At 46.1% G+C, this 15,993-nt stretch overlaps 1 protein-coding gene across 2 annotated transcripts in view; it reads left to right on the top strand.

The window, feature by feature from the left end:
* The first annotated feature begins 4,369 nt into the window (after nt 1-4,369).
* Nucleotides 4,370-15,993, top strand: part of LOC142764809 (uncharacterized) — a 95,070-nt gene continuing 83,446 nt past the window's right edge. The window contains exon 1 of one of the 2 annotated variants that reach the window (XR_012883899.1): nt 4,370-4,476. Coding sequence is in view for 1 of the 2 variants with exons in the window: in XM_075865342.1 (XP_075721457.1) it covers nt 4,391-4,476 (86 nt within the window). In the remaining variant the exon portion in view is untranslated. The remainder of the gene's footprint in view (nt 4,477-15,993) is intronic. The other variant, XM_075865342.1, reaches the window with a different exon arrangement.

Here is a 15,993-nt window from a genome sequence, read left to right as displayed (position 1 = left end):
AAGGGGCATCTGGGTGAAATCCGCGTTGGCCTATTCGTCGGTAGTAACAGTCGCGGTACAGGTGTCCAACTTCGCCACAATGGTAGCACAAAGGACGATTGTCGGGTGCACGCCAGATGGTGGACTTTCGCGTGCAAGGACGAGAATCGGTCTGAGAAGGCAGGCGATGGGCTGGACTTGGAAAGCGTCTGGGGGTCCCAGTAGGTGGATGAGCAAAATGTGCCGTCGACGGCGTAGAGATGCGTAGGGCATCCGCGCAGTAAAGCGTGGGAGGTTCGCCTCTCGATGGTGATGAGGAGTGAACGAACTGCCTGGTTTCGTTACGAACGACGTCCGTAAGAGCAGCGCTACAGGGAGGGGACGCTGCATGAAATTTCCGAAGTTCTTTGCGTACAACTTGCCGTATATTTCTTTGAGGAACTTCCTGTTATCACTTCCTCGTACAGGCGAGCACGCAGCGGATATGGCCGTCTGGCGATCATAATGCGACAACCGCTGCCGAAGCATGCGCTTCGTATTTGGGGCCTCACGTATGAAGTCCGCACTGTCGTAGGAGAGTTGCGCACAAGGCCCCCAAAAAGTTCCTCCTTTACGCATCGCAATAACAAGCGCCCCTTCTTGCCTTCTGGCATGTGGGGGTCAGCCTGTCGAAGCGTTCGAGACACCTCTTCGACAAACATGGCGACGCTCTTGTTCGGCATTTGAAATCGCGAAGAAAGTGCCTGCTCCGCTCTCTCTGCCATGCTGTATTGGTGGTGGCAATATATATTGTAATGAAAATATTATTCTTTATCGGGGCCGGGATTCGTCACGCTTGTTTTGCTTGTCGTGCGAGGAGAAATGGACTTTGAGACGACGGCGGTAACAACACACGCGACGTTTATGACAGAACGCGAAAGAAAAACATGGAACACAAAACCAGAAAAACCGTGAAGCCGAATAATTAACAAAACTGTCTGATCGAATGATAAAAGAAATGAACGCGAGTTCGAGGCACAGAGTTCCAAAACCTCACAATGAGATGCGGGCTCCGACAAACGCCGAGGTGCAGGGCAGGAGGAGGCGACAGGCGATCGGAAGCGGGGTGCGTCTCGATGTGTGACGCTATGGTGACTATGACGCTTGGCGGAGTGGGGGCGTGGGTGCGGCTACGGAGCAGTCAACCCGCATCGGAGACTCGATGCTCCATGCGTGTAAATGGCCAGCCCGTTCAGCGAACAGCTTGCGTCGAGACGTGATGCTCGGCGCAACCGTGACCATTAGCCAGGCCACGTACGTCGCTGTGCCGAACGTCTGACCACGGAGACGCCTCGCCGAGATCCGCGATGCCCTCGGCAAGGAAGAGAACAGCAGGCCAGGCTGCGCCCCGAGATGCAGTACTCGTGCCGGCAACGTCACTCCAGCTGGTAGTTGGACGGCAGTAGCGTGGACAGCCGCGTTCCCTGGCCGGAACCTGAATCACCTGCGTCCGACGCTTCGGCCCGCTGTCTCCCGTCTGCCGCTGCTTCGGCTCGTCCCCAGCCACAAAGCCTACCGCCACGTAATGGTCACCCGTGGCCCAATCGTGGCACGCCACCTCTATGGGCCACCACAGGTCATCAGCTGATTGGCTGACCTCACGCGCACATTACTTGCGCCTTGCCCCACACTTCCGTCGTTGTCGTTTTCTTCACTCATATATATATATATATATATATATATATATATATATATATTATAAAGGAGATAAAGGATATATATATATATATATATATATATATATATATATATATATATATATATGTAACGGAAACAAGTGTATACTGAAGGGGTCGTTTTTCGTGTTTTTACCCAACACAAATAAGATCTAACAGACAATAATGCCAAGGAAGTTATAGGGGAAGTTATTAGGCCGATTGGAGTGTAAAAGAGAAGAAAGAGAAGTGGGTGAAAAGATAACTTGCTGTGGGCAGGATCCGAACCTGCGACCTTTGAATAACGCGTTCGATGCTCTACCACTTGAGCTACCACGACAGCTATCCCCCCAGCCACTTTATTTGGTATCTATGTCAATTGTTTTAAACGTGGGAGTGTCATTCAGCGCCACTAGTAGTCATGGCGGCGAGTCTAGGAACACTCTTTATGAGCCTGTTGGACGTCACGTAGCACGTGAAGCTATTACTAACTGGCAGCTGACCAATAGTTCCTCGTATACAACCTAACGGCACCACGTCTGCCAGTACGAGACCCTCGTTAATGAATAAAGAAAACAAGTTTATACTTAAGGGCTTGTTTTTTGTGTTTGTACACAATATAATGAGATTAACAGACAATAATGCCAAGGAAGGTATAGAGAAGTTATTAGGCCAATTGTAATGTAAATGAGAAGAAAGAAAAGTGGGTGAAAAGATAACTTGCCCTGGGCAGGATCCGAACCTGCGACCTTCGAATAACGCCTTCGATGCTCTACCACTTGAGCTACCACGACAGCTCTCCCCCAGCCACTTTGTTATTTATATATATATATATGAGTGTGCGTGTGTGAGAAGAGAGAGAGAGGGGAACGAACGGGATGAGAGAGATGTATAGAGTAGTTACCACGCGGTTTCCAGCTTAGTGCTATGATCGAACAAAGCGCTCAGCGCACGCCGACTCCAGACACGAATTTACTCGCTACGTAAGACGTAAGAGCGAACGATGACAATCCTTTTTTTAAGAGCAACCAACGTATCCACCTCGGCCGGTGTGTTATTCCTGCAGTTTCGCGTGTCATATATCACGGTTTTGCAACCATTGTGCTGTTGCACGTTATAGCCTACCATCAGAATTTTCACGAACCTCTAAAAGGCATCATGGTCTACCGCAGCCAGCACCATCTGGTCAATGCTATTGGCCCAGCACCTTCTGGCATCACTCGCTAGCATCTGACAGGATTTTGATGCCTCCATCGCGACCGCGTGCTCCTTGTTCTCGCTACTCGCTGCAACGCACCACATCCCCTTCCCCACGGGAAAACTAGCCAGGGCAACCGGTGGAGGTGACATCACCAGAAATATACTACGACCGGAAATACCTCCGGTGTCATTGCTTATAAACGAGGTGCGTTTTCTTGTTGAGGATGTGTCTGCGATGACCCTGGTCGACACAGAGGTGACAACTTCGGTATTGGGTGTTTTTTTCAAGACCTGTTAAGATGCAAAGTTGTTTTTAACTGGGACGAAACTCGGAAATTCTGTATAGTGAGTGACAATTCATAGAGTCCTCTCGGTGTATGCGTTGCTGACGTGTTTTCTGGTAGGCCATGTTATTACCACAGAATTCGCAAATATTCCGCGGCCGACCAGGACGTTATTTTGAGCACGAACTTCTGGTGGGGGTGTGGTGCCACTGCTGACTGCAGCACAGGGTGAGTATTTGTGAGTGGTTTGCCATCAGGACTTTTGGAACCTTACGTTGAAGGTAAAACTACATTGTGTGTCAGTGGCGATAGTCGCGTCATCTACTGTTCGCGTAGCTGTTGTCTGTTGCGGCGTCACTTACGACCGCTTCGACCCGCACGTACAGCCGATGAACAATAAATGTATGAAGAAAAATTGCCAGGCCTAGACGGAACACGCAGCACTGTCACAGGGAAAGCTTGAAAAGCGGCCTTTCAGAACCTTGTTTGAACACTCTTTGGTTAGCTGCAGCAAGCACACTTGCAGCGTAACCACTTCGCCAGTAATCATTGTGTAGTAGGCAGGCATTCACTATGCCATCCTTCTTTATTCGTATTCGCTGCACATTTGCAAGGAACTTAGTTAAAATTTTTTGTATAATTGACCATGATGCAGAATTATATCAGAAGCTTTTGTAATCCACACAATCTTTGACAGTGTGTATGCCCCACGTTTAAAAGGTGAACAAAATCAAGCTTTTGTAAACGTTAGGAGCATTAGATGACACACTCGCTGCACAGTTAGCATTATGTGACACATGGTGGTTCATTTGTTGTCCTATAACTTTTTATTACTCATATTGACGTGATTCCTATAACTAATATTGACGTGAGGGTGTTTCCTGAGATAGATTTGGACAAGTGGTGCCTATAAACATCTCGCCTTATTGAACCCTATACTATAGGCTCCCAAACGTAAAACAGTTCGTGTTACGGAAAGGCGCCAGAGTGGAGAACTTCATTTGTCGAAAACACAGGCATTGAAGGTGAACAAAACTGGGTGATGTGTTCGGCCTTATCTAGCACTTTTTTAAAGATTGCAATGCCCTATGTTGTTAAAGAAATGTGTATGTTCTAAGAAATTTGCTGGAGCCGGCAGGTGATAAATAGCCTTACCTGGGCGAGTATTTGTAAATTATTACAGATTATTTTCTCCTAAATTCTTATGCTACAGGTTTCGCTTTGCGTGGAAGCATGTGCACAGCACAGAACATAGCAGTTGTGAAGGATGACGGCGCGTTCGACATGGTGAACCCCCTTCTGAAAGTGATGTTATATGCGTAAGTCTTTCTTCAAGTGCACCTTTCTCAGAGGCATATATGATCACTTGAAAAAGTATATACGATGACTGCGCCAAAGGGAGCCATTGGGTTAGTTTCACAGATGAGATTAAGAAGCTGGAGGAAGTAACAAAGCAGAAGCAAGCATATGACCTGGTTCATAGGAGAAACGGGGGGCACACTATTTGCTCTATATGTGTAAGTCTTTGTTTCAAATGCGCCTATCTCAAAGGTATATATGGTCACTTGGAGTATTAGATACGCTGACCGCGTCAGGTGGAGGGAAAAGTTCAGTTTAACAGAAGAGATCAAGAAGCTACAGGAAGTAACGAAGCAGGATCAATTGAATTATTGATATGTGGGGTTTAACATCACAAAACCACCATATAAAGTACGATCAGAGGTGAAATGATAAAACATATTGCTTCACTTCACTTCCCTATAAAAACCATTGACACTTCAGGGTTGGCCCAAAAGGCTATTTTCTTTGAGAAAAGCAGCAAAGCGTAAGCTCGTCCGCCTGCTGGCATCTCACGCCACACCCTGTTTGCTGCCATTAATGGATCAGTCACTGAACTACGCTTCCCAAGCATGATTTATAGCTTCCTATAGCAGTTCTTATGCATGTTTTACGTAGCCTTCATTTAGAAGTAAAGCACGTGTTTGGAAAGTGCGTGACTCGAAAACAAGGAAACCGAATGAAACGACAAAGCACAAGAGATTCAAAGCCGCGAAAAAAGCTTTCTTAATAATCTGGGTGTCCATAGAGGTAAAGAAAATAGAATCAAGCTGCGGATAATAATAAAATTAAGCTGCGGAGCTTTGTAATAACCACTCGTACGAAACTACGCTACAGTAGGAGAATCTAAGGTGCTGAAGTCAAAGTAATCTCTGCATTTTTCAAATTTCACGGCTTGCTGCAGCCGGCGAAAAAATAAAGAATGCCGAGTTCTATTGAAATGAATAAGGAGAGGAGCTTCAAACTCCTTTTTTATTGGCGAGAATACTAAGTTTGCCTTTTCAAGTGCTGGAGGCGCTCAACATCACTAACAATGTCAAATATATATACATGTACACCCATAATATGTAAATAGTACTGCTGAGCCATGAGGTAAGTTAGAATCAGTTTATCTGGGAAATGCGGAAATTCATACAAGAGCCTGGTGGCTTGAGGTCAACTTTTTAGATTGTACAGACACATGACATGCAGTAGCATATTGCCAGCTATTGACTTGTGGCCACCTATGTCAAAATTGTGTGGTGGTTCTTTGCATATGCACCTCTCTTTCAAGATTTAGTATAGACATGAGAGGTTGTCTAGCATTCCTTTTGTGTTTTGGACACAAGGTTCACTTGTCTAAAGACAGTGAATCTTGTCAGCCCCGGTGTTTCACACCACGCCTGACCACTTTCCGCGTGAAACTTCAATGGTGGCACGAACCTCGCGTACCACCTACAAAGCAATAAATCCCCACTATATCGGGTTACTTTTATGTGAGCACGCTTACCACGTATCTTTGTTCACTTTAGAGTAAAATGCACTGATCAGCGCTTGCAATGCAGTTAAGTATACCATTTGATGTTTATTTATTAAGTTTCTGTCAATTATCCAGCTGATCATACGCACAGCTTTAGGACTTCAGTGAAATTTTTTGAGTTTGTTGGCTTGGGTTTTACACTAGCAGATGCCAGTATAGTGAGCCATACAAGTTCTTTTAAGCCAATGAACATCCCTGAATTTCTGTTCTCTTCTTTTGCTTCCTTCTATTGTAATGAGGGGAATAGCATACGTACTTGCACTTACTATACCAATAAATCTAAATAACCTAAATACTGTACCATTGAACAGATATTCTCCTAATGCTGCAGCCCAATGTACTTAGCGTATTGATGGAGACACACGAATAAATGTGCACAGCCTTAGTCAGTGAGGAATAGAATAGAACTAGGCTATCAAACTGTTCTGTGATTTGTTTCTCGCGGTCGCTGATAGTTTTCTTATGTTCATGATGCCAGAACCCGGGATTCTGCCAGGTACCATTAGGTCTTCCACTATCGAAGTACCAATTCCTGGTAACCAGCCCTAATCAAAATATAGCACTGATCATTGCATTGAAACAAACTGAAATATAACCGCAGATGGCTTCTTCTGATCAACCGAATACGGCTACCGCTAACATGAAAACGTCGATATGACTACATGGTTGTCAACAGTGAATGCTTATTTGTTTATTCAGAAATACCCTGGTGTACCGAAAAGGCGTGTAAACAGGGGGGTTACAGCTTTGAAAAAAAACAAATCTTCGTTATTACAGCACACTTGATCACAAGACAAAATGATCCCACTCTAATACAATGTGAACAAAAAAGAATATCTTATAGGCTCGTTCTAGTCCGGTATTCTTGAATTTTAAAGGGATGATAACAGCTTTTGTACAGATGATGCTGTGGCTTGAGGTACTTGTCTTCGCAAATGCCAGTGTTTTCGCAGTACATCCCCAATAAATTTTCAAGCTCAATTTTCTCCTGCGAGAAGACAGCGCTTCCCATCCCAGCAGGCCTTTCATTTTAGTACAGCTGTCGTTCCGTTTACACCGCCTTAGAACAAAACTTGCCGCTTGATTCTGTATTCTCTCAATGAGATCAACCAAAGACTTTTGTTGTGGATTACACACACAACACGCATATTCTAAAATCAGGTGGACAAATGAAATATAAGCAGTATTCTTTAAAGCAGCAAGGGAGGATCTCAAGTTACACTGAATGAAATTTAGTGCTTTGGTGACTTTCGCAACCACAGCATGCACATGCGCATTCCAAGAACAGTCGCTCGTTTAGGTTACACCCAGGTACTTATACGTGGGTTGCATATGAATGACGTCAGATTTGTGCTCAGATCTGGGTGCACGGTAAAGATTTAGGTGCACGTTATAAAACACCAGGTGGTCGAAATTTCCGGAGTTCTCCTCTACGGCGTCTCTCATAATACTATGGTGATTTTGGTACGTTAAACTCCCCATATCAATCAATCATTCAATCAATCAATCGATCAATCAATCTCGATAGGCGAAGCATCTATACCGGTCCACTCGGGCTGATACAGTTATGGCGTGTGGCTGCCAATGGTGCCGCATTGCCGTTGCACAGTGACCGTTTCACGGCCCCTTTAAATGCCTTGTATACTTGTCTTATCCTTGTTATTTTAAAATATCAGTGGTGACTCACTTGGCTTCTTGCACATTTCTAACTTAGCCGGGACGACGATGAAGTTACTTAGTGATAGAACGCGCCTGTCACTACTAACTGTTTTTCGTTATACTTTCCACAATGCCTGGGACGCTCTCTGCGTCCCGCCTTGTGGCGATGGCAGCGGCGACTTCTACAGGCCCACGTGGTCAAATGTCAGCGCCCTCAAGCTCTTCTGTGGCTCAAGGCTCATGGTCCATCACCAGCAACGGCTCAAGAGATGCTCCTGCTCTCGTGCCCATGGACGAAGAACGAACTGCTGGCCCGTCTGACTACAGCTCAACATTTGTAAGCTCCGCAAGGAAACGAGGCTCTTCGTACAGCTCCAGTGAAGACACGGACAAATACTCAGTCGACGGCGACGACTCATCTGATGGCAGCTTCGTGTCTGTGATGAGCCGCAAGGCCAAAAGGAGGCTCATCAAGACGTCATCACCAGCAAGCACGTCAACCGTGAAGGCAAGGAGTGAACGCTGGCCGCATACCATTCTCTTCATGCCCGTGGATCCTTCCGCCAGCCTTCGAAAATTGAACAGGCAAGCCATTTCCAATGTTCTTGAGGGAATAGCACAAAATGAAATCAAAGAGGTCCGGCTAAACACACGTAAGAACGTTTCAGCTGTTGACACAACACATGCAGACACGCTGGAGAAGCTTCGAATGATGACAGAGTTTAGAGATGTCAAAGTACGAGCGGTCGTACCGATGACTGGGACCTGCACTGCAGGTGTCATTTACGACATTGACTTGGCAATCCCAAACACGGATCTACCCATTCTGATAAAACCGGCGTACGAAGGAGTGGTCATTAAGCATATAAGCCGCCTCGGGAACAGCCGCTGCGTTAAGATAGTCTTTAAGGGCGATTCAATCCCTACGCACGTAAAGGTAGGACATTTCCGACATGTGGTACGGCATTTTGTCCCAAAGCCGCTTTAGCGCCACAAGTGTTTCAAAATCGGCCATGTCAAGGGCGTCTGTGGGAACTCTACCGTATGCCCCCGGTGCGCGGAGGCGCACATGGTAGACACCTGTTATGCAACAACTTATAGGTGCGGCAATTGTCAAGGTACGCATGAAGCCACGTCTAAGGAATGCCCAAGACTCAAGAAAGAAATGGGTATCCTGAAAGAAATGGTCAGGGATAACTCCACCATAGAGAAGCTTCACAGAAAATCCGGCGTCGACGTCGCCACCGACGGAAGCGCTCCAGTCATGGTGATATTCATGCACCACTTCGGTCTACACCACCATCAACATCCAGTAGAAAGCCAGAGAGTACAAGAATACCTCCACCGGCGAAGCCTCTCTCCCCTGAAGACTGGCCGGTGCTTGCGAACTCACGGCCTTCCGAGCAGCCTTCCCGCTCTCTGCTCCCAGTGAAAGCCAATGCTGCTGATGACGAGGCTCCAACAGCAGATCGTAAATTATTCCTATGCTGCGATCCATTGTGAGTGTCATCAGAAGTCTTCTGACAAGCATCGATACGCCAACTGCTAGGAGCGGCCTACAGGTGCTGGACACGTTGAGTCCGGTCCTTGCAAGTTTCCAGTAAAGCCATGGCCGACAATCACAAGTCGTTCCGTCAGGAGGTCAGAGAAGCGTCGATTTTTCAGTGGAACGCAAGAGGTCTAAGATCTCGCATGTCTGATTTTCGCCAGTTTGTTCATCTGTACCGATTTCCCGTCATGATTATATGTGAACCGAAATTATCGCACCCAATCAGATTATCCGGCTACGAGTCATTTTTCTCTTCAAATGACATCGAAAGTAGCAAGGTTGTTGTATTTATTCACCGGGAGCTTACTTACGTCGTCCAGCCAGTGCAACCTCACGAGGGCAATCAGTATGTGTGCTTGTCTGTTAAAAAAGGAAAGGTGACATTCGCAATTCTAGGCGTGTATATATCCCCATCAAGTCATTTCGACGGCAACATACTAGACGGCATATCAAGGGCACATCCGGGTCCATGGGTTATCCCCGGCGATTTCAATGTGCATCAACCCATCAACCCAACGGGACGACGTCTAGCATCATTTGTTTCCAGTCATGGTTTCGTCCTCTTGAATGACGCCAGTCCTACGTTTTTACGAGGCACTACATATAGCAGCTGCCTTGATTTGTCCTTTGTTTCACGCCGATTTGCTACACGGGTAAAGTGGTTTTTGGACATTGAAACACACGGAAGCGACCACATCCCCACTTACCTGAAGATTAAAGGTATTTCGAACACGTACTCCTCTACCACAACACAAAGAATAGATTGGAGTGTGTTCAAAACTCAACTTGAGGATGCTTGTGAAGAAGGCCTGTCCAATGGTCTTCAGCAAGCTATTAAGGAAACTGCACATGTGGCTATGCGCACAATATTATGCTCTTCGAAGTACTCTGAATGTGACCTCGAGCTGGAGCGACTTCGTGCGATCCGCCGTCGTGCCGAAAAACGATACCGACGCACCATTTCCACAGATGATCTACAGACAGCCCGGCACATCCAAAAGAAGATACAACGGCGCCTTGACAAATTAGACACCCAACGATGGAGGAAATTTTGTGCGTCGCTAGATCCTCTTAAACCACTGTCTCAGATATGGAGAATTGTGCGAGGCCTACGTTCTGTTCCAGAGCAGCGTTTTCCCTTCAAAGCCCTTGCACTTTTTCACTGCCTGCATGAAATTGAGGTAGCAGAAGATTTCTGCGCTATGACCGTGGGCCAGACAGCGTACACAAGACTACATACCGTGAATCATATCCCTCACTCACGGGACCCACGCATGGATCTACCGTTTACATCACAGGAGCTCGATGCAGCGCTCGTCTTATGTAATAAGTCGTCGTCAACTGGCCCAGATGACATCTCATACAGGATGCTGTGCAACCTTGGTAAACGGGTACGAGAAGCACTCCTTAACATCTTCAACGATTCCTGGCAAGCTGGCGTCGTTCCACAAGATTGGAAAATTAGCCGCTTGGTACCGATTCTTAAGCCTGGCGAATCTCTCCTGGACATTGCCTCTTACCGACCGATCGCGCTCTCAAGTTGCGTAGGAAAGGTAATGGAGAGAATGATCTTGACCAGGCTTGAATGGTACCTGGAATACTAAGAGATATATCCGAACGCCATGGCTGGTTTTCGCCATCACCGATGTTCGATCGACAATGTTATAGATCTCGTCACATATGTCTAGCAACAAAAGGCAGGTAAACGACTATCTGCAGCCATGTTACTTGACGTAAAAGGAGCACACGACAACGTTCTACATGACGCCATCCTCGAAGCCATTGAGTCAGTGGGCCTAGGCGGCCAACTGTATTGTTGGACACGCAGTTATTTACAAGGGCAGACCTTATTTGTGAACACTGCAGATGGTCGAACCTCCCAACACCCAACGCATCGTGGAGTCCCGCAAGGTGGCGTTTTGAGTCCAACCCTCTTCAACCTCGTTTTCATTGGTCTTGTAGAACGACTACCAAGTGTGGTCAAGTTATCCATGTACGCTGACGACATTTGCGTCTGGAAATCTGGCGTGACAAGACCTCAGGTACGCGCAAGACTTCAGAAAGCTGTGACGTTGGTATCAGTGTACCTCAAGGACCAGGGTCTGAAAATCTCGCCAGCGAAATGCGCATTGATTGCTTTTAGTCGAAAGCCAATCAGACCATACACTACATCAATCGATGGCCAAGTCATACCATATGTAAGGACGCACAGATTTCTAGGCGTATTCATTGATAGAGACCTCTGCTGGGGCCCACATGTGGCCCACTTGAAGAAGAGGCTGACAGAAATTGCTAACTTATTCAAGTATCTCGGAGGAAAAACCTGGGGGACTTCAGTACATGCAATGATGCAATTGTACAAGACGCTTTTTCTTGGCTATTTGCGATACAGTTTGCCTGTGTTGACCAACACCTGTAGAACCAACATTCGGACTCTCGAAAGCATCCAGGCTATGGCTCTGCGAGTTTGTCTGGGACTACCGCGATGTTCATCAACAGCTGAGACAATCGAGATCGCTAATGACTACCCGCTAAAGACGCATATCATGATGGAAGTGATCAGAGCACACGTGAGGCATATTACTCGTGCCCCTGCCCATCATCTCGCTTCACTGCCAGAAGCGCGACCTCGTGCTTCATTTTGCCAGACAGTCTTGTCATATCGCACACGCATTCCTACGGGATATACAACTCCATCGAGGATTTCAACTCCCCCATGGAGTATGACCTATGCACATGTTGAACTCACGATTCGAGGCATAGGGTCAAAAGCCCAGCTCTCGTCTCCAGCGCTAAAGCAGCTTTCTCTTCTCTTGTTATATGAGAAATACAGTGAGCCTACTCATCTATATACTGACGTTTCAACTAAAGTGGATGGGTCTGCAGGGTCGGTGATCTTTCCTGCAACAGCGACAATGGTGAAGTTTCGTTTATCCCACCAGACATCATCGACAGCTGCGGAACTTGCTGCTCTACGTAGCGCGATTCAAGTCATTAAACACCAAGAAGCCAAAAAATGGAGCGTGTTCACGGACTCTAAGGCAGCACTACAGTGTTTGATATTCGCCTTACGCCGGGGACCTCATGAACAACTAGTGGTGGAAATTAGAGAGCTGCTACACCACCTCTTCGACGAAGGGCACAGAATCACGTTTCAGTGACTTCCAAGTCACTGCGGCATATTGGGCAACGAACATGCTGATGCACCTGCCCGATCAGAACACGAAGATGGTGAAGAAAAATCTATACCATTTTCAAGGACTGATGCTGCAATGACCATCCGAAAAATCGCTAATGCAGAATTAAAATCCCTGTGGAACACCGAGTTCTTATGGCACACGCGACTGCGTAGACTGGACACGTCTCGTCAACTCCGGCCTCCGTCTGGACTCTCTCGACTCGAGACAACAGTGCTTTGCCGACTATGGCTTGGTGTCACCTTCACCAAAGCTTTCGCCTTCCGAATCGGCATGGAAGACAGTGCTGCTTGCGGTCATTGCGGCAGCGATGAAACTATAGAGCACGTTCTCTGTCACTGCCCTCGTTACAGCGTGCAAACACGGCAACTAGCTGCTGCGTTAGCTCGCCTTGACGATAGACCTTTGACTGAACAATCAGTGCTGGAAAGACGACATGATTTGTGTGCTCACAGAAAATCAGTGCAGGCCTTACTGAACGTTTTGCGTGGCAGCGGCCTATTGTATAGACTGTAGCACCCCAGCTCCCCCTCCCCTTTTTTTCGCGCGCGTCTATTTCCCTCTTCGCTTTCTTTCCAATCTTTCTTCCCTATTCCCCGTTCCCCTAGTGCAGGGTAGCAAACCGGATGCTCCATTTTCTGGTTAACCTCCCTGCCTTTCCCTCATTTTATTCTCTCTCTCTCTCTCTCTAACTTAGCCGCACTATTATGTGGTACATACTTCTCCGTTAGTTCCGTAATTTTTGCCCTAAATAGAGACCAAATCTCAAAAACATCGAGGTTCTCACAATGACAACCAAAACCACACAAATCAGCAAACTCCTGTGAAATAGCAGAGTTATCACCCTTGCAAAAAAAACAGACAAACCTTTCATAATTGGCGAGGCTTTGGTTTTTTTATCTCATGCTTCATTATTGCTACAAAAGCGATATGATCGCTAATACCAGGAATGCATGTAACATGCTCTACCACTGTTGGCAAATTGCAAAAAAAGCAAGTAGAAAGTGTTGTTGTTTCTTGTGGCCACACTAACATATTGAGTAATACAGAATGTGTCAACGATGTTTACCATGTTCTTGTTTTCGCGACAACCAGTCTAGGTGATACACGTTCCATTAGATCATGTCAAATTCCCCGCCGCGGTGGTCTAGTGGCTAAGGTACTCGGCTGCTGACCCGCAGGTCGCGGGTTCAAATCCTGGCTGCGGCGACTGCAATTCCGATGGAGGCGGAAATGTTGTAGGCCCGTGTGCTCAGATTTGGGTGCACGTTAAAGAACCCCAGGTGGTCGAAATTTCCGGAGCCCTCCACTACGGCGTCTCTCATAATCATATGGTGGTTTTGGGATGTTAAACCCCGCAAATCAATCAATCAATCAATCAATCAATCATAAGATCATGTCAAATTGGGTAGAATAAAATCACTGGCAAAAATAAGCTGATTCGATGTCATTGAAAATATGTCGTACAAATGCTCAAAGACGGCTGAGTCAGAATTCGGCGGTTGATAAATATTTTTGGCAATAAATCTCGTATTGTCGATAATGGTCACCGCGCGCCAGACAGATTCTACGTAATCATGCCCGATATGAAGTTCAGATGAACGTAAAGGAGACTGAATCAACAGAAACGCCCCTCCACTTGTTCTTGCCCTATCATTTCGGTAAACGTTAAACTGGCCAGGAAACACCTCACGATCTCTGATTGATGGCATCAGCCATGATTCTGTCCCAAACACTACATCCGCCTTCGTCAATCCAATTAAGCCAGCGAATTCATACATTTTATTCACAAGACTTCCACAATTTACAACAACAGCTGTTAGGTTGCGCAAAGATGAGACAGTTTTGCAAGTAAGGTGTCACTTTTTTTAGCAGGAACTACGTTTTCTTTGATTTTCGCCCACATAAAGACCTTACAACTCTCAATAATCTTGTCAAAACTTTGCTTAACCTTACTACCGCTGTAGTCGGCTAATTCTGTCTTAGCGTAGTTCCACAAGCAATTTAAAATATCTTAGTTTTCTGGTGTATAGTCCTGATCTACACTGTAATGAAACCCTTTCAATTTTTTATCGGTTTTAAAAACATCCATTGTTTTTTTTTGTCGGAGGCAAAACTAGGAATAATTGGCTTGTTGTTTTCTTTTGTGAAATTGACTAATGCGGTATGCTCTTTGCACTGACATCAGCTGGATTTTAAGACTAATTCGGCAGATATTCCTAATCAGTTCTTCAGACTGAGCCCACATTTCCACCTCATCGTATTTGTTAACACCGTAAAAGACCGGGTTGGCCCTTCGACTTCTATTTTACAGGTTGGTATTTTTCATTCGCGATTCCTGAACCTATTTTTTGAGCTGTTTGACCACGGTTCCTTGTGGTTTCTCTGCCTCGCTAAGAATTTCAATCTGACTACCAGCTTTGTCGAATTTGTCGTTTTTTTAAACAGCTTTGATTTATGTTTTGATAGTTTTTCCTCGATAGCATGAAGCTTCTTCATCATGCTATTGTGACCAGCTTGCAAACTCTTGAGTAATTCTAGTTCACTTTTATTGCGCGGGTCAATAAATATTCATTTCCACATCACAGGAAAAGAGCAATAGTAGGATCAAATAGAGTAAGCGAAGTAAGCGAAATAAACGAAGCTTCTTATGGCCAGCTTGTTCTTTTACGCGTTTGCTATAACAACAACCAGACCATTTTGTCGTGGAAAGAGCCAGCAATGCATAAAGTTTGCGACATACATAAAAAGAGTGGTGTTCACTGACATGTGAACAGAGGAATTAGCTGCATGTCGGCCAGCATGCCAGCTCCAAATCCCACAAAGGCATGTAGACGTGCGCTTAAGTAGGGATGCACATGGTCACATTGTCGTTGGCGCTCGAAAGTCTTTGTCATATCTGTTTTGAGACTGTTGCTATCACTGGCGTTCTTGCCGCTGGAGATGCTTGGCGCATCTTCAAGGCGGTCCCTTGCAGCCAAGTGACATGATGGCGTCTGTGCATATGCCATTGGAAACGAAGGGATGACCACCCCTTTGTCGATGGTGTCGAATTCCAGCACTACTCGAAGAGCGGCAGGAACCTGTATTACCAACAGGGGAATTTGCTGCATGTCGACCAGCGTGCGGGCTCCAAATTACACTCAAAGAAGATAGTTACAGATGTTGTCAAACTTCAAAAGATAATTCCAAATTGATTGTACTCAGTATGAGAACACTGCTTCGCTAAACGTGACAACTAAACATGACAACAGTATGAGAACACTGCTTCTCTAATCAAGACACTATGACCTGACGCAAAGTTGCCATAGTTGCGGATTTGCATTGCGGGAGAGGCATCAGTGTCCATCGCTGGATTATGAACATTTTGTCCGGGCGCTAATGAGGTTCAGTGACACCAAACGATTGAACAGCAGCACTTTCTAGTTTTCCAAGTGTAGTGACAAAGACGTGTACTGCTATAGGAGCGCCAAAGTAGACGTTTATTGTGGCGGAGACTCGTGCTGTTTTCGGTTGAAACCGCTGTCAGCTGTCTCGTTGTTGTTCGGAACAATAAACGGTTGCCTTACCCAGG

Source organism: Rhipicephalus microplus, chromosome 6 (assembly GCF_043290135.1).
Source record: "Rhipicephalus microplus isolate Deutch F79 chromosome 6, USDA_Rmic, whole genome shotgun sequence".
Lineage (NCBI taxonomy): Eukaryota > Metazoa > Arthropoda > Arachnida > Ixodida > Ixodidae > Rhipicephalus > Rhipicephalus microplus.
This window is presented reverse-complemented; position numbering and strand designations above follow the sequence as displayed.